Source organism: Lissotriton helveticus, chromosome 3_1 (genome assembly GCF_964261635.1).
Source record: "Lissotriton helveticus chromosome 3_1, aLisHel1.1, whole genome shotgun sequence".
Lineage (NCBI taxonomy): Eukaryota > Metazoa > Chordata > Amphibia > Caudata > Salamandridae > Lissotriton > Lissotriton helveticus.
Window position 1 is genome coordinate 2,096,953,026 of NC_136061.1, and position 18,514 is coordinate 2,096,971,539.

General features: G+C 48.9%; 1 protein-coding gene across 4 annotated transcripts in view; it reads left to right on the top strand.

Annotated features, from left to right (window-relative positions):
- The window catches only part of LOC144824137 (protein regulator of cytokinesis 1-like), a 619,082-nt gene that overhangs the window by 102,078 nt on the left and 498,490 nt on the right, over positions 1-18,514 (top strand). For all 4 annotated transcript variants that reach the window (XM_078683256.1, XM_078683257.1, XM_078683258.1 and 1 more), the window contains exon 2: positions 9,515-9,647. In XM_078683256.1, the coding sequence (XP_078539382.1) occupies positions 9,515-9,647 (133 nt within the window). The remainder of the gene's footprint in view (positions 1-9,514; positions 9,648-18,514) is intronic.

Sequence of the window (18,514 nt, forward strand, 5' to 3'; positions counted from 1 at the left end):
GTGAAATTAAAAATAATGTGTCCTCCAGGAAATTAGGCCACAAAAAAGCGTTGACGGCGTTTCGACCGTTGTTACTACAGGGTCATCTTCAGGACTCAGTTTACTTGAGGGATAGCAGTTGCCACAATTTTTAGTTCAATTAGGGCACTATATCAAGGACACTTAGTTCAGTCTGTCCTTAGTAACAAAAGTCCACTTAATGCTCGCCCATTAAATCAGCGGCTATTTAGAAGTACAAGAAGAATTCAAAAGCGCTTGCATCCGAAGTGAATCAGGGCCCTGCTCTCACAGCATGAGAGCAGCACCTGGATTGGTGCCCACCTGCACCGCAGCATCCAGTACCTCAGAAGAGGTCTGAAATCGAGGACCTCGTTTCAGTAAGTTTTATTTTTAATGTTAATATTTGCGCGTGCTCTTCTGCCCCCCCACCGCCATAGATGGCAGACGCTACTGTCTATGAGCACTGCTAAACTGTACCTGCATAATCTTTAGGCATCATTAAAAGTGTCTCCGTGAGAAGCGGGGCAAGGCAAAGATGGCCTCCTGTAATGTTGTTAATGGAACCAGCCAGACTACCCACCATTACATCAGACCTTTTTGCACCCAGGTGTGGTGTCACCAAGTTTATAAATAAAGCAAGCACACATGTATATGGTGGTGTGCAATGTGATCGAATCTAACGTAGTGTGCATGCATTTATTTTTATGATCGCCAGGCCGCTGGGTGAGAGGGTGTGGTGTAACGACTAAAGCTGCCAACTTTGGAATTGGGGAACCAGGTTTGAGTCTCGTTGGCTCAACATCCTGTGATTCTGGGCAAATCACTAAGGGCCTTATTATGACTTTGGCTTCCTTCAGGGAGGGGGGCAGTATCCCATTTTCAGCCATCTCCTCGTGTAACGTTTTAAGATGCAGTGCTAACAATTCTTGAAAGGCCTTATAAAATGTCACTGTCAGCCCGTCGGACCCAGTTGCTTTTTCATCTGGCATACTCTGTAGTGAAACAGTAATTTCAGACCGTGTTAGGGGTGCCATTAAATGCTCTGTACTCTGGAGCCACCAAGGCATTTTGAGATGAGTCAGTTAGTCCGCTATTGCTTCTTCATTGGTCTGTATTTGGGAGCTGTATAACCTCTTATAAGAATTGCTTTACGATCTCATCTGGAGTACTTATCGTCCGTCCTGTCATCTGTAACTTCGGTGATCATATCTGACGCTCTAGGGGGTTCTCAGTTTTTCTAGCTAGTGTTGCCCTGCCCTGTCTCTCTTTTCCCTTAGGCCTGTGCTGTGGCATATTTCCCCATATGTTTAATTTAGTCATTAGCTACTTAAAATTCTGCCAATTTTTGCTAAATATCAGCTCTTTTTTGCGTTCCTCCCTTCTGCAGTGCTCCCTCTATGGCGGCTATTTCCTTCTCCAGGGTGTCCAACCTACCTTTGATAGCACGTAATACCCACGCGTGCTTGGAAATAGTCACCACTCGAATATAAGCTTTTATTGCCTCCCACACTGTTGCAAATGTGGTGACAGAGTCTATATTATTTTCACAGAATTCTTCTATTGCCTGCTGTAATTCCCCCTTGAAGGCTGTGTCTAACCGGGAGTATGGCGGGAACCGCAAAGTGAAAGCTGGGATTCTCGGTGCGGCATGTACAAGTGTGAGCTGCACCGGGGAGTGATCAGAGTACGTTCTGGGGAGGTGTATGCGATCAGTTACCCTCACTTTCATGTAGCTGGATATTAGCCAGTAGTCTATACGGGTGTGGGTATCGTAAGCAGCTGAGTAGTGTGTACCCCGCCTTGTCTGTGAATCTTTGCCTCCATATGTCCGCTAGCCGTCCCCTCGGCATCATCTCTAGTATAACACTTGCTGCCGCTGAAGATGCCCACACACGGGTGTACCTTGGCCTCCACTGTGCGATAGAAATGTGGATTGTCCTAATTTGGCCAGTATATTCCTATGAGTAAAAGTCAGATCTCTTGTCTACATTTTGCGATTGCGTACCGCCCCACCTCCCCCCCCCACAACCTCCCCCGGGTCCTTGTATAATCCTGTTAGTCACCCTAGTCTGCCGCCCCACCCAAATCGGCACTCTAACATGAGACATGTAGCTGGGAGCATAGTATTGCCCTTTCAACCTGTGGTGTGTACGTTCTTCTCTGTTTGGCTGTAAGTGTGTTTCCAGCAGGACTGCGATATCTAGGAAACCAATGTGGGAGCACAATGCTTCACCTCCGAGCGGGTTCGCCCCTGAGCATTGTGGTCAATGCAGTTCACCAAGCGTGTGTGCTTGCAGAATTGTCTTGAGAAATTACAAAGTTGTACTGGCCATCTCTATACACTTGTTTCTGGATCATTATCCATAGTCAGTAGAGATTTGGCATCAAGTATTTGGGGTTGCTGAGCAGGCTGCCAAAGTATTACCAAAGTATTACCGGGTCACAGCACCTCTCAAGGCGTGCAGGAGCCTCTCCACAAGCCCGTCACCTCAACCGGCTCGAGGGAGCCTTCTAAACAGGAAACCAATGTGGGAGCACACTGATTCACCTCCCAGCGGGTTCGCCCCTGAGCATTGTGGTCAATGCAGTTCACCAAGCGTGTGTGCTTGCAGGATTGTCTTGAGTAATTACAAAGTTGTACTGGCCATCTCTATATACGTGTTTCTGGATCATAATCCATGGTCAGTAGAGATTAGGCATAAAAAATGTGGGGTTGCTGAGCAGGCTGCCAAAGTATTCCCAGGTCACAGCACCTCTCAAGGCGCGCAGGTGCCTCCACACGCCCGTCCGCTCAACCTGCGATATCTACCTTATGTCTCTTAAGCTATGCCACTACCTGCCTGACCATCCTGTTGTCATTAAGCCCCTTTAAATTCCAAGTAAGTAACCTCAATTGCCGCCCCACTTTATCACCCGTCTTGCTCGTACCTACGTCTGTGATGTTACCTCATGTGAAGCTGTAATGTAGTGACTTTTGCTCATGACATCCCATTACCTCACCCACATTATCATGCAATCTATGAGCGGGGCCTCTATACCGCTCCGATGTCTCTTACATTGTATAGTCACAAACACAGCCCAGACTTTGTCAGAGTTTTTATATGGTTTTTCCAGGTATACTTGTATGTCTATATACGTGTTTCTGGATCATAATCCATGGTCAGTAGAGATTAGGCATAAAAAATGTGGGGTTGCTGAGCAGGCTGCCAAAGTATTCCCAGGTCACAGCACCTCTCAAGGCGCGCAGGTGCCTCCACACGCCCGTCCGCTCAACCTGCGATATCTACCTTATGTCTCTTAAGCTATGCCACTACCTGCCTGACCATCCTGTTGTCATTAAGCCCCTTTAAATTCCAAGTAAGTAACCTCAATTGCCGCCCCACTTTATCACCCGTCTTGCTCGTACCTACGTCTGTGATGTTACCTCATGTGAAGCTGTAATGTAGTGACTTTTGCTCATGACATCCCATTACCTCACCCACATTATCATGCAATCTATGAGCGGGGCCTCTATATCGCTCCGATGTCTCTTACATTGTATAGTCACAAACACAGCCCAGACTTTGTCAGAGTTTTTATATGGTTTTTCCAGGTATACTTGTATGTCTATATACCCCCAGATGGAGTAGCGTTAGGATTCCGGCCCTTCCCCAATCAAGTCTTACTGAGTTATTGGTGGGCGTCGGTGATACTTTAACGCTACCTCGTCTGCCAGCGCAATTAGCTGACAACAGCAGCTTGCTCCCTTGCCAGTACCTCTCTTTAGTCTGGCAGCATAGTCTCAGTGCTCCTCCAAGTCTGGCGTGTTGCTGTCATTTCCCTGAGTCGCCCTTGGGGAGCCTCTTTTGCTTCCAGCGTGCTCCAGCTGCTTTACGTATTGCTGTGCCAACTTGTGGTCCGTGAGATAATGAAATCTACCTTCCAACTTTATCCGCAGCTTTACTGGGTATAGCATGCTGTATTCGATGTTTAAATCTTGGAGCTTCTTCTTGGTAGGGAGAAACAAATGGCGCGCTTCCTGAACTTGCTGTGCAAAGTTGGGAAACCGAGAAATCTCTCGACCTTCCAGACTAAGTGTGCCCAATTCTCAAGCTTTACGCAGGCCGCATCCCGATCTCTGTAATTTAACAGCCTAGCTATAATCTGTCTCGGACCTGCCCCTGGCACGGGTCAGGGTGCCTAGGAGCGATGTGCTTGCTCCACAACAAAGGTGCTCCTTTCCAGAAGTTGCATTAGTATGCGCTCCACATACTGCTCCATATTACTGATGTTAGACAACTCCTCTATTCCAAGAATTCTAATATTGTTCCTGCGTGACATGGCTTCCAGGTCATTCGCCTTGGCCTTTAGTGTCTTTATGAATTTGCCCATTGCTTTGTGCTCCTCAACCTCTGTTTACATCGTGTCTTCTGCATTTGACATATTGTTCAACAGCATCCAGTCTGTCACCCTGCTTATCTAATCGTTCAGCCATTCTGTCCATCTGGAAAGTGTCTATTTTGCTGTTGTTTTTTGTTAAGCTCTGTTGCATTGCACATAAAATATGATGCTTGCGGTCCGGCTCTGCCATGGCCTCTGTCTGCTTCTTCTGGTGGCTCGTCAGACTCTGGTGGCTAGTCGGACTCTGGTGTGCTAGTTTCCCAGGACCGGGGAGTCTTGCGCAGTTCAAACAGCAATTTGGATTCTAAGTTATCTGGCTTACTAATTGTGGCAGCTTAATTGGGGGTCGCGCTGTCTTTTTTTTTTTTTTTTAGCTTTGATTCTCTGTTGGAAGAGCACAGTGATTTTTCTATGGCGAGGGTGCCGCTTTACTACTACAAGGCCTGATTTGCACGTGCTATTCACTCACAAGGCTTTATACTAATCAGCAATATTGTGTTAGATGAGAGACAAACTCAAAACACCCATGTATCGAGATTCCCTGCTCCTGTTCTGTTGAGGGTCCCTGACCTGCTGGCTTACCCATTGAAATCTAAGACGTCGGCTGATGGGAGTGGTGCTAGGAACATCCATGCAGAATATTTTGGCACACTGGGGCACCCCACAATGTCATACATACACTGGGTGGCTAGGAAAGCTGTGGTGTATCCTAGGAATGGAGAAAAAAACACCTTGGCCGGGTAGGGCTCCATGTTCTGTGAGATTTGGTGTCCCTTTTTAGGTCTCGCTGGTAAACTGCATCCGAAGGATGCGTGTCCAGCTGGAGACTTATAGTTGCCTGTCTCGGGGGAAGGAAGGACAAGAGGGTGCCACGCGCTTCTCTTGTCCTGGATTTCACTGCGTGCACGCGCACCCACACTCACGCATGCGCACATCACAGGCACACGCATACACAGGCACACGCATACACAGGCACACGCATACACAGGCACACGCATACACAGGCACACGCATACACAGGCACACGCATACACAGGCACACGCATACACAGGCACACGCATACACAGGCACACGCATACACAGGCACACGCATACACAGGCACACGCATACACAGGCACACGCATACACAGGCACACGCATACACAGGCACACGCATACACAGGCACACGCATACACAGGCACACACACACACAGGCACACGCATACACAGGCACACGCATACACAGGCACACGCATACACAGGCACACACACACACACACACACACACACCCCCGTCGCCGCCGCACCTACACACACACTAGCGCACCTACACGCACACAGAGACCCCCCCACACACACACCAGCGCACCTACACACACACACGCACGCACACATACAAAGACCCGCCGCCATCGCACACATACACACACACACACAAGCGCACCCTCCTTCCCCCTAGAACTAAGCCCCACTTACCGCCATTCGGGACTTCGGTAGCTTGGGCTCTCCCTCGGGCATGGGAGCCCCGCTCTCAGGCACTCCGTGGGCGCGTGCGCGGGACTTCCGAAGACGGAAGTCCCGCCCAAAGGAACTGGCTCAAACGCGCATGCGCAGTGACCAGACGATATCAAAATCATTTTCACCGTCCCCATCATGCCCCATCGTCAGGATACCGCCCACAGATTGGGTTCGAAGGACAACCAGAACTTCCTGTCTGCCAGGAATGCACATCCGCGTCGCTCTGGGCAGCTAGGCGTGGCGCCCCCATAAAGTGCCCGCAGCTGTGTTTCTCTGGGTTGCCGGTCCGAGCGTCCGTGGGGTCAGAGGGCAGCGCGGTTACAGGCGCGGGGGGTGGGGGGGAGACGAGCTACCCGGAACCGCACCGTCCCTGCGTCCTCCGCCAGCTCAAAGGTTGGGTTGCCGTCCTCCGTGCAGACCTGTCCAGGACTTTTTCTCTCTCGCCTATTCCGGTGTAGACGCAACAGCCCTTTCACCCGCCCAGCTGAGGCCCCCCCTGCTCCCCGACCTGCAACATGTCTGGGGGGGCACCTCCCTGGACGCGGTGCGCCGGAAGATCCGCGCCCTGCAGGAGCAGGCGGACAACGCCGAGGCGCGGGCCGGGTGCCTGCAGCGTGAGCGGGACACCGAGAGGCAGCTGCAGGAGGCGGTAAGGCGCTAGAGTGCGGGGAGGGGGTAAAGAAGGGCCCCAGAGGTGCGTGCGTTACTGTATGCAGCTGACAGAGGACACGGGTGGGTGGACATGGGGGAGGGGCAGAGGACACGGGTGGGTGGGAACGGAGTGCCATTCAGAGACACTGCTTCATGATAGACCTACAGTAATCTAGTAAAAGACCGGGTCTAAAACAACATAGATGTAGGCAAGCACTGCTTGTTTTGGGGTGCTGCAAGTCATAAGGGGGGCGGGGGGGCAGTGAACCCATGTATAATATTGGATCGTGACTGCGTCCGCTGCCAAGTGTCCCTAAGACTGCTGGACATGGTGCTTACTCGAAATTGCGTACTCTAGTCGTAGACACTGGGTAGGGAGGATCCGAGGGTGACTCGCTCCCCGGAGTGTGTTTTAATTCGTTTGGGGGCCTTGTTTAGTTTACACATGGGTTATGCTTTATAGTACATTTCTTTGGCCTGTCAGTAATGAGCTTATTCGTAGTAACTACTTCTTGTGAATTTTATCTGGTGACCATGCAGTGGTGGGCGTTTTCACAAGATTTCACCGAGGGGTGTGGTTAGGGGGTGCACACTAGAGTGAAGCTGTTGTGGGTCCGGGATTATACCTAGTTTGTGCGTGTTGTAGCGGCCCGGTTCATGGTGGGGCGAGGGTTAGGAGTACTGTCACCAGTTTGCCTATTCATGCCTCCACTGATTAAGCTATTGCCATTATAAATTACAATAACTTATTTAAGTATTAATTATTTGAAAAAATTAACAGCCATTGTTATTTGTAATATCAATACATCTAAGTCACGTAAATACAACACATTGCATTAGAAATGCTAAGTTATAACTATTAGCATTGTAAATGACATAGCTATTAATTTAGCTATTTTCAAAAACAAAACATAAATAAAAAATTTGACATTTACAATACCAATAGCTCAAACTTTCCTAATGCGAGACCTATTGCATTGTAAAGAAACTATTTAAAACAAACAGTGCACATTATATTTTATTCCCCAGCATCAATCCACAGACCTGCAGGTACCGAAACTAACTTTCTGTCGAGTGCTGCTCTCTTTGATACTCGCTCTGTGATTGACGGTCATGCTGACAGCTCTTACCCCCGCAGCGAAGGGGCTAAGCTATTAGCATTGTAAATGTTTAAAAAAAAAACATAAATAAAAGGCATTGCCATTTACAATGCCAATAGCTCTAACTTTAATAATGCGAGACCTATTGCATTGCAAATGCTTGTTTACTTTACTCTTGCAGGATTTCCCGGAACTTAAATGCCCCAGGTACCTGCAGCTACTGCGTTTGCCTGACATACTCAACCTGCAATCCCTGAGCCGCAATAAACCATATGGAATCACTATACACTCTAAGGCAGGCACATTGGTGAATGGAGGGTGGGAGGGGGAGGGCGGAGGGGGGGATGTTCCTTATGTTCCTTTTATAATAAACTGCTGGCATGCACATTAACCAATAATGGGCTCTGCAAAACCCCTGATCTGCGCTTGCAGCTTGCTAGCACTGTTTGTTATTTTGTCTCAAATTTCAAAACTACAATAAAAGATTTAAAACATAAAGTACCAGGGCCAACTAAGTTAAGCTCCTCTTTAAACCAACAGTTCCATTAGGAAAACCTGTATTAAGTCCTTTAAGGAACCACACATACATTAATTCCCAAAATAAGCGTGTGTACACTGACCAATTAAAAAAACATTAGCACTACCAACGAGAACACACTTTAATTATCCACAGTTGCTAAACCCAGGAGATGATGTGAAGCATGGCTACAAGAATTTTATGTCTTTATACACGTTTGCATCAAATAAGACAAAGATGAACTAAAAACAATACATAAAATAAATTCCTGCTTTAACATTTGCATTATGAAAAGAAGCGGTCACTATTGACTTATGGATATGCCAGCAACAGTATTGACCTCTGTCTAAAATGTCTCTGGAACTAAGGTTGATAAACAATGTGATTGCTAGAGGCCACAGATTTAGCTTCTTCATACTTCATGTTAGGGATGTAAACCTGATACGCTTGTTTGCTTTTTATCTCGCCTTCAGACAGCTTTTAGCTGTCTGTGGTCAGACATACTGTTCATACCAAGACTTTCAGTGGGCTTTGAGACAGCCCACTGTTTACTAGAGATTGACTTGGTTGTCAATCTATTTTGCTTGCTTGTTATTCAGTGTCTTTTCTTCCTCATCTGGTTTGTCACTCCTCTGGAACATAGCTTCTTTACTATCTTTTTCATTGGATGACTTGTATCCGTCCACATTTTGGAGAACTACCCTTTTCTTCTTTCAGGGTTCAACCAGAGTGTGTGTTTTTGCTCTTTCCCTCACTTGCTGCTTCCCCCCTCAAATATTCAGCTTGCGTGCTTCTTATTGCTCTGGTCTCTATTCCCAAGCTCTTCTTTATCTTGCTCTGTCTTGCTTTCTTTTTCCTCCCCTTGTCCCAACCGCCTCCCTTGATTCTCCTAGTCTGCTAATGCCCTCTGCATTGACTTCCCCCTTCTCCTACTCCGCTTTCGTTGCAATTTTCTTTTCTTTGATAAAGTTTTCTTAAGCACTTTAGGGCCTGCCAGCTAGAATTTGCTCCACAGAAGGGGTGCTTCTTTTACAAAAAAGCATGTAGAAGTTCTTTTTTATTTACTGCACTAAAGCGGCGGTCTTCCATCTTGGAACTGTGAATTAAAAATAAACCATGGTGATCACTTCATGCCATGTGCACGCACATGTATATTGCCTCATGCAAAAATAAATCTCGTGCTGGGTGGCTTTATACGTGCAAATGCATAACGCATGCAGGAACGCATATCTTTGCACTTATCAGCAAAAACATTTTTTTTCTCCTCAAATGCCACATGGGTGCACAGGCACCCATGAAGCAAGACTTGTTTGCTTTGCCAATGCTTGTTTCATGCTATGAGTTTAATTTTATCTTTTTTCCTCAGTGAAGTATTAGCTGAAGAAAGTGTACAGTGTTTGAATATGGCACTACACAGGCTGCGAAACATCTGGGAGGAGATAGGCATACCAGAAGATCAGCGTATGCAAAGAACAGAGGTTGTGAGGACGCACATTAAAGTGAGTAGCTCTAATTTTATTGTTGTTATTTTATTCTTTTCTTTTTTTATCAAAAAAGCATGTGTGCTGTTAATGTGTGAACAAGTGGGAATCAACCAACAGAATGATTTGCTACATAGTTTTCGTAATGTCCTTAATGCGTTTGTGGTGAGGTGGCTGGTATAGGTAATTCTGTAATATAAATCTGTAGTGCAAGTTACATCCAAATGTCTATATGCTTGAAGTCTTCTCAGGTGAGTTAAAAGTGGTGTGAATGTACTTTGAGTAGTGTGTAGAAAGCCCCCACATGTATTTGTTGCCATGTTTTTCTAAATGTTTGCTTATTATCAAGGGCCAAGGCAGTGCATTACTTAGCTGTACTAATTCATAACATTGGGGTGGCTACTCTGGCTAGGGTATATATGGGCGAGGAAATGGGGTGTAGAAGACTGTAATGACTTGAACTGATCTAGATAAAGCTTATAAGGAGTCTCTGGGACAGTGAATTAAGTCTTTAGTTGGTAGAAAGAGTTCACAGCGTTCAATTGGGGACTTATTGGTTCTTAAACTTTGAGAGTGTCTTGCAAGCTGGCAAGAAACTAAGTGCTCTGCTGTAGAGGTTGGCTATTCTGCTCAGCATGGTTAGAATTTGGAGGGACATAAAATGAGGTGGACAGGTTGTGTATGGTTGGAGGTGTTGGCGAACACAAGGGGAACGGTACATTATGTTAGAAGTTGGAGATAGGATTAGTATTTTGTGGCTAACTTAAAATAGGAATTTGAACAGGGGTCTGTTGAACGTTCAGAGCTTATCCATTTGGTGTTTCTTGTAAGGGCATGGTTTGGACGTTTGCAAGTGAACGTTGGAGTGTGATAGTTGAGGATTTTGTCCACGTTCATTGGACGTGTACCTGTGCAGTTTGGCTAGAAAACGTTTCATGAGTCTACTTTGGTTAGACATTACAAACAGCAACGTTATTTCCAGATTATATCATTTCCCTGTGATCGGATTCTAGGGCTGTTACTTATTTTACATAAACAATTTAAATATTTAAAAAATGCATCGCACACACAGGAAATGTTATCTAAATACCAATTCACATCCTCACACTGTCCTCAATATTACTTATTCATAGTTCCATTTATGTATGTGGCGTTTTGAGGATTGCAGTGACTGATATGTTGATACAATTAAATATTTGTGAAAATTGTTTTTCCCCCTCCTTTTTCTAAAGAAAATGAATTAAGAATTAGATAATCAGGGTCATGGCATGGACAGCAGCCAAGAATGCTGTCTGAGCACAGTGGTCTGTCGCCTAGAGATACATATACCTCAGTAGACATGGAGAGAGAAGCATATGTTATGTTATGTTATGTTATCAAGCTTTTGTATAGCGTACAGCTACTCGAAAGGAGTGTCCCGACGCTTTCCACCATCAACTCATAATGAAATAACACAACACAGCTAAAAACAGACATCAGAACAAAACAAAAAAACAAAAAACAATAAGCAGTTAAAACAGACTAGGAGTTGAAAAGCCAGGTCTTCAGGCCCCTCCTAAACTGGAGCAGATTGGCAGTACTCCGGAGAGAAAGTGGAAGCAGATTCCAAAGCTGGGGGGCTCTGCAACTAAAAGACCGCCCACCCGCACGGGCCTTCCTCACCCGTGGGACCACCGCTTTAAAGAGGGCTTCCGAGCGGAGGGAGCGAGCTGGACGATAAAAAGTCAATCTCCGCTGCAGATATCCCGCTCCTGATCCATGCAGAGCTTTATGCATCAGGGTCAGGGATTTAAACTGGATCCGCTTCCTAATGGGGAGCCAGTGAAGCGTCTGGAGCAGCCCGGAAGCTCGAGCTCGTCTCCCTAGGCCAAAAATCGCCCGGGCAGCAGAGTTCTGCACCACCTGAAGGCGCTGAACCAGATAATCGGGAAGGCCTAGAAAAAGAGCATTGGCATAATCTAGCCTCGAACCGACCAGAGCCTGCACAGTAATCCTCCTGTGCTCCTCAGATAACAAAGGCAAAAATTTGCGGAGCATTTTCAATATTCCGTAGCAGGTGCCGGCCAGGCCAAGGATGTGAATTCGGAGCGACAGCTGATTGTCTAGCTTGACGCCCAAATTTTTGGCCACCACGGAGGACTGTGCAGGAGGACTCATGTCGGACGGCCACCAATGCTGCCACTCCGGATCGGCAACGCAACCAAAAAATAAAATCTCGGACTTGCCCGAGTTGGCCCTCAGACTGTTCCGCTGGAACCAGTCGAAGACCAGCGCAAGGCAGTCCCGGATTCTCTCTCCAACAAACTCTTGATCTTTCCCGCATGTGAAGAGGAGTTGCGTGTCGTCGGCAAGGCCGCCAGAGGGGACATAAAGATGTTAAATAATGTGGGGCTCAACACAGAACCCTGTGGAACCCCAACTCCCAAAGGCGGCATCTCGGCGGAGCTCTGGGAAACCCAGACCGTCTGGCGGCGGCCTTCCAGGAAAGAAGTAAACCACCTGAGCACCGTCCCCCTAAGGCCGATGTCATAAAGCCTAATTAAAAGCGCCTTATGGGGGACGGTGTCGAAAGCCGCCGAAAGATCTAACATGACCAGCATGGCCCTGCCGCCGGCATCCAGAGTCTCCCTGATGATCTCAGTCACCTCTATCCAAGCCGTTTCCGTACTAAAATTAGGACGGAAGCCCGATTGAGATGGATGGAGCAGATTATTAGCTTCCAAAAAACTAGACAGAACACCGTGGGCATGTTTTTCCGTTAACTTCGCTAATGCTGGTAAAAGCGAGATTGGCCTGTAGTTCGCCACGGCTTCGGTGTCAAGGCCCGGTTTTTTTAGGAGGGGGATCACCATCGCTCTTTTCCAAGAACTTGGGACCCTCCCCTCCCTCAGGGAGGCATTGAGGATGGAGTTGACCAAAGGGTTCACCACTGCCGCCATCCCGGCCAAAAATTTGGCAGGGCAGGGGTCAAGTGGCGAGCCAGATTTAAGGTTGGCCAGCAGCGTCTGCGAGGCCTCGCTGGAAACAGTAGGGAAATCGAACCGCACTGCCGCAGAAATCTGCGGCAGTCTGCAGTCCACCCTCACACCACTGCTTCCATCCGGTTCCTCCACGAAGGTGGCCTGAATGGCCTTGATCTTATTTGTGAAGAAACCAGCGAGATCGCATGCCCAAGCATCCGCCGAAGCTGGGAGGGGCGGATGGGAGCTGGGGATCGTAAACTCCTTCACAATATTAAAGATCTCCTTGCAGGAGTTCGAGATGCCTCTATCCTCCTAGCCAGATAGTCCCTCTTAGCACCGAGAATGTCCCGATGATAAGCCTTCAACACCGCCTTGTAGGCAAGTTTAGCCTCCCCATCGTACAAGAGGCGCCAAGCCCTCTCGGCCACCTTGCACTGACTACGAGCCACACGGAGCGCCTCCGTAAACCACGGGGCAGATTGCCGAACCACCGTGGACCGGGGGGCAACCTTGGGGGCAAGATCATCCAGCCTATCGGTGAGCCAACGCTGCAGAGTCTCCGTGTCGCTGTCCAGGTCACCCGAAAGAAGACAAGGGTGCTCCAGCAGCGCCTGCTCGAGCAAGTCGGGTGTTACTCTATGAAGCGCTCTTGAGGCCGGTCTGAGCAAGGTAGGCGCTCTGTACTCCGGACGCGCACATTCCAGCACCAAAAAACTGATCAGCCAGTGGTCGGTCCAAAGCATCTGCAGGGTTTCAACCTCCATAAGTGGGACAGATGAAAACACCTGATCCAGGGTGTGCCCCTTCTCATGTGTTGGCCCTGACACGCATGGAATGAGACCAAGCGGAGATGTAACATCCAGCAGTTTGGCCGCATCGGGGTCATCCGCCACATCCAAGTGGAAATTGAAATCACCGGCCACAATGCAGTGCTGGGTGGTCAGCGCCAACTCAGACGACTGTCTGTAGATCCTCCAAAAAGGAACCCACCGGACCTGGTGGTCTGTAGACCAGCAACCCCTTTAGGGCCTGACCCGGGGACAATCTGATCGTAAAGGCAAGCAACTCGGCATTCCCTATAGGGTTCAAGGGAAGCACTGAGCAGGAAACGCTCTTTTTCACCACAACCGCTACCCCCCTCCCCTGCCCTTCGCTCTGTCCTGACGGAAGACGTTATACGCCGGCGGGATGGCAGAAAAGACGTCCGGATTGGAAGCCTCTCCCAGCCAAGTTTCCGTTAGTAGCAGGCTCAAGGTATTTTCCCTGACCAAAAGGTCGTGAATGTGCAGGGCATGACGACCTACCGACCTTGTGTTCAGCAACATACAAAGATGCCTCGCACCAGCAGTTGCCGGGCGGGGAACTGTAGCACAAGACAAGGCAGGCGTCCAGCCGCAGGACGGGCAGCGACGTTTGCCCCTACACCGCCCCGGGAAAACGGAGTGGCAAGAGCTAGAGTGGCCCCGCATGTCCCGCAGTGACGCAGCAGAATAACAAATCATCGCGGCCGGAGTAATGCCGGACCGGGTCCCCACCGCCCCGACGCCTCCGGGACGCTGACGGGCGCAGACGGGCAGGACTCCGGCACGACTCAGGCACAGCGAGGGCGTCAACCTGCGCGTCACGCTGCGCGTATGAGAGCGACTTTAAATAGGCTCCCACGTCACCCTGCGCGCGCGAAGTCCGCTCCAAGATGGCTGGCATACCAGCACCTCAGGATTGAAGTGGTGGTTGTAAGCTGGAGGTGCTGTTAAACCTGGAGGGTTCACTGATGAATGTCCATGTAAGCCATGTCATGGCGAGCATCTTCCACTTGTCTGAGGGGGAAGTGAAGTGGCCCAGGCCAAGTGAGAGCACTGAGGAGTGGCATCTAAAGAGGCCCAGAAGATTCCTGCTATGACATTTGTAATGCTCAGTCTCTGGCATATCGGTTTTTACACAGCTGGGGCACAAGTGAAGAGAATGAGCGCATTCGAACTTCCTCTCCTGACTGATTTTTGAGGCCTAATCTTCAGATAGTATTATGTTTTAGGAACAAGTCCAATTCAGAAAATAATTATTATCCATTCAGTATTTCCTTCAGTCTGTATTTGAACTTTACAAACTAAATCCAGTCCATTTAAGCACCCATCACGCGTTTCTGTTTGTACGTAGTCACTACTCTCCTCAACGCGCTTTCCCGGCGCCTGAGCAATCCCCGCCCAGCTTAAAGGATTTTCTGATGCCATGTACCTCATATTTGGGTGATATGACCTTCCTGGCATGCCTTTTTGGGCCCCAGAGGCTCAGAGGACTCAATCAGGTTTTGCACTGGCAGCTCCGGCGCTGATGCCACCAGTAGATCCAGTGGAGGATCTGGTCCAGTGCATTGAGCACTACGACGCAGTCTAGCCCGGTGCTGGCCACCATGTAGACTCCGGACGGTGCCAGTGCCCTCCGGCGACGCCAACCCCATTCTTATCCCCAACGACCCAGAGCTGGCACCCTTGGATCCTCAGGCTTTGAAAAAGAGGAAGAATGGGGGAGTCGCTTGACCCTTTACAAGACCAGCCTGAGCAAGAAGTGGACTAGTAGGAGGAACTGGGTGAGGCCAGTGGACTGGATACCTCTCCAGATTCCGGCTGGCTTTCTCCCCCTACCTTGGCTGTGGAGGAGGGAGCTTCATCCGCTATGTTGGTGAGATGGGCAACTGAGGTCCTAGTCCTTCATCTCCCTTCGGTGGATGCAAAGACAAACATCTTGACAGAGGTCCTAAAGCTGTGTCTCTCCTGCCTTTCAACGAGACCTTGACTGATGTCCTTCTGGGAACCTGGTCCAACCCCAACACAGGGGATCCTTTGACTAGGGCAATCACCACCTGCCATTGCCCATGCACCGGGCGACCCAAACTTCCTCACCAACCACCCTACCCCAAAGAGCTTGCTGGTCCAAGCCTCTACCTCACAAGGCGTGTCTCTTCCGCACACCCGTAGAGGGAATCCAAGAGGCTGGATAGTTGGGGCAAGACTTTTATTTTTTTCTGCCAGCCTTGAATTGCCGCCTGTGAACACCGCATGCCTATTTGGCTGTAACTCCCACTCCTTGTGAGAAATTGTTTTGCAAGGGCTGCCACAGGTTCCGAAAGAGGCCTGTGCTATTCTCTCCCAAGCAGTATCAGACGGGTGTGATGTGTCAAAGTTCACGATTCGTTGTGGAGTTGAAATGACCGACACACTGGGCAGAGCGATGCCACGACTGAGAACTTTGGCTTTAAGGGGGATGTCCAGACTTCCTTTTTGGACATGCCCTTTGATGGCACCCGTCTTTTCGGAGACCAGGCAGACGTGTCCCTGGAGCACTTTCAAGACTTTTGGGCTAAGGCGAAGTCCTTGGGCCTCTCAGTGGCCTCTCGTTCCTTGTCTGCCTTTTGCTCTATTCGTAGCCACGGAAGGGGCTTTCAGCTGGGCCAACCATATCACAGCCACATGATCTCGCACATTCTGCAGCCTCTGCTTGGCCGCGGCTCCTTTCGGTCCCTCTGGGTGTGGCTCCTTTCGACTCCCCACCGTGGGTGCGGCTCCTTAGTCCTCTCCTCCCCGTGCAGCCTCTAAACATTCCTAGTCTGCCTCTTCAAGATCATAAGCTGCCAAATGGTGGCAGGATCTGCCACTGCCAAAACATTACATCAGACAAGTGGTGTTTTCAGATAGTCCGAAGGGGCTACTCCCTCCCCTTCAACACTATCCCTCCAACTTACTACCGACTGATGGAAGACCTCCTGAACTTGCTTCAGGATGAAGTCGGGACTCTTTGGGTTAAGGGAGTCATAGAAAGGATTCCGGCACCAGAAGTAGGCGGTTGCTATAAGCTTTCGTCCTATCCTAAATCTGCGAGCCCTCAACTACTTCCTTGAAAATGAAAAGCTCAAGATCATTCTGGGTTGGGTCTTGTCTGTCCGAGACCAGATGATATAGTTGGACATACAGTACGCCGATTTTCACTTTCCCATCCTGCCTTATTGGTGTTACCTGCAGTTCACTGTAAGCCACTAGCACTTTCAGTTCCCTGTGCTCCCCTTTGGCTTACCAACACCCCTCGGTTGGTCACCAAGGTGATGGAAGTGGTCGCAGCTAGTCTGCAAGATCAGGGTTGCCAGTCTTCCCCTATTTTTATGACTGGCTGTTGAAGGTGAGCTCGGCCCAATCTGTCTTCACCCACCTCCAGACTATGGCGAAACTCCTACTTTCGCTGGGGTTCATTAGCAACGTGCTGAAGTTATACCTGACTCCCTCTCAGACGCCTCCTTTCATCTGAGTTGTTCAGTGCAGTTTCTGGCCTATCCTCCTGGGCGGTGAGTGTAGGATATTCTGGCTATGGTACTGATGTTTCAGCCCCTAACCTGAATGTGAGGCTGCTGGGCCACGTGTCCTCCTACTACTGACGCATGCCCGATGGCATATGTGGGCTCTACAGTGGGACCTAAGGCAGGGTGCACTATACCACAGATGAGGGGTATATCTGCATGAGTAGATTTGGTCCTACAATACTTGAGCCAATTCTTAAATATCGTAAGTTCCAGGGAAGCCATGAGGAGTAAATGGGCTGGAAACTCTACTGGAGTTTCTCTGCACCATGATTGCTTCACTGAAACCAGGAGTACTTGGTACCAAAATACTCCTTGTAATGCATCCACACTGACAATGTGAGATTTGTTAAGCCGTGTACTTAGAGGGCACCTCAGAGGTGCCCCCTGAAAATCTACTAACCCTAGTGTGGTCACATACTGGCCCAGACCTGCTTCTGAACCCCTGGGTGGGGTGCTTCTGCTCTCTGAGACCAGAAACAATAAAAAAAAAAATCTATTTATTGATAGCAGAGGGAATGCAAGGAGATTACAAGATAGTGTAATTTTTGTAAATAAAGAACTGTAAAGAGAACAATCGACTCCCCCACCTCAGTCCCTACACTCTGCAATCCAAAACATGCAATGTCTCCATCCTTTCGGTCGCTTTTGCAAGTTGTTGAATATATACAGTAAGGCAATCATACCCACATACACAAGAATCGGGTAGCGCAGGAGCTAGGGAATCAAAAAGAAAATCGGGTTAGTCATGTACAGCGTCCTCGGTATCGCCTCCTTGCTCACTGCACGCTAGCAAATATTCTCTCAGCGGGGCCCACATATCTTTAGGTATAGAGTTCTTTAGAAGTTCTTCCGAGTATAAGTTCAACTGCTCCTGGAAGTAGACCATGTCTTTAAGCCACTGGGATGCCTTAGGGCTTCGCTTCCCATCCCATGTGAACAGTAACCTCCTTTTTGCCAGCAACAGAGCCACTCTAACAAACCGGCCCAGTACCCCTTTAGCCTCAGGCACTTGTCCTAATAAACATAAAAGTGGTGTACAGTCCAGAGTGTGGCCTGTCATGGCGTCTAGCATTTTCAGAACATCTACCCAATAGGAGTGTACAGCTTGACATTGCCACGACAGATGCACTAAGTCTGCCCCGGCTCGCCCACACCGCCTACAGCAGTCTGTCTCTGTAGCCTATTCTGTGTAGCTTTGTGGGGGTGTGGTATGTCTGATGAATGAACTTTAAGTGTATAATGCGCAAGTTGCTGTTAGCTGATAGTCTGCCAGTAATAGAGCAAATCCTCACCTACGTGGCCTCCGTAATCTTTATCCCCAAAGCTCTATTCCACCGAGCTAAGCTGCGGTCTTCCGGGAGAACTAGTTCTGTTAACACCGCCTTGTATAGTCTGGTAAGTAGATGTTTCTTAGTGGCAGCCGTTATCACCAGTTGTAGTGAGTTGGAGACGGCAGGTTCCTGCGGAAAACTGGGATAGTGATCTCTCACAGGTCTGCGCAGTCGATAGCACATGTATGTGAACAGAGGTGAGGAATTGGAGATTTAGCTCAGATCGTCCCCTGACGCATAGGTCCC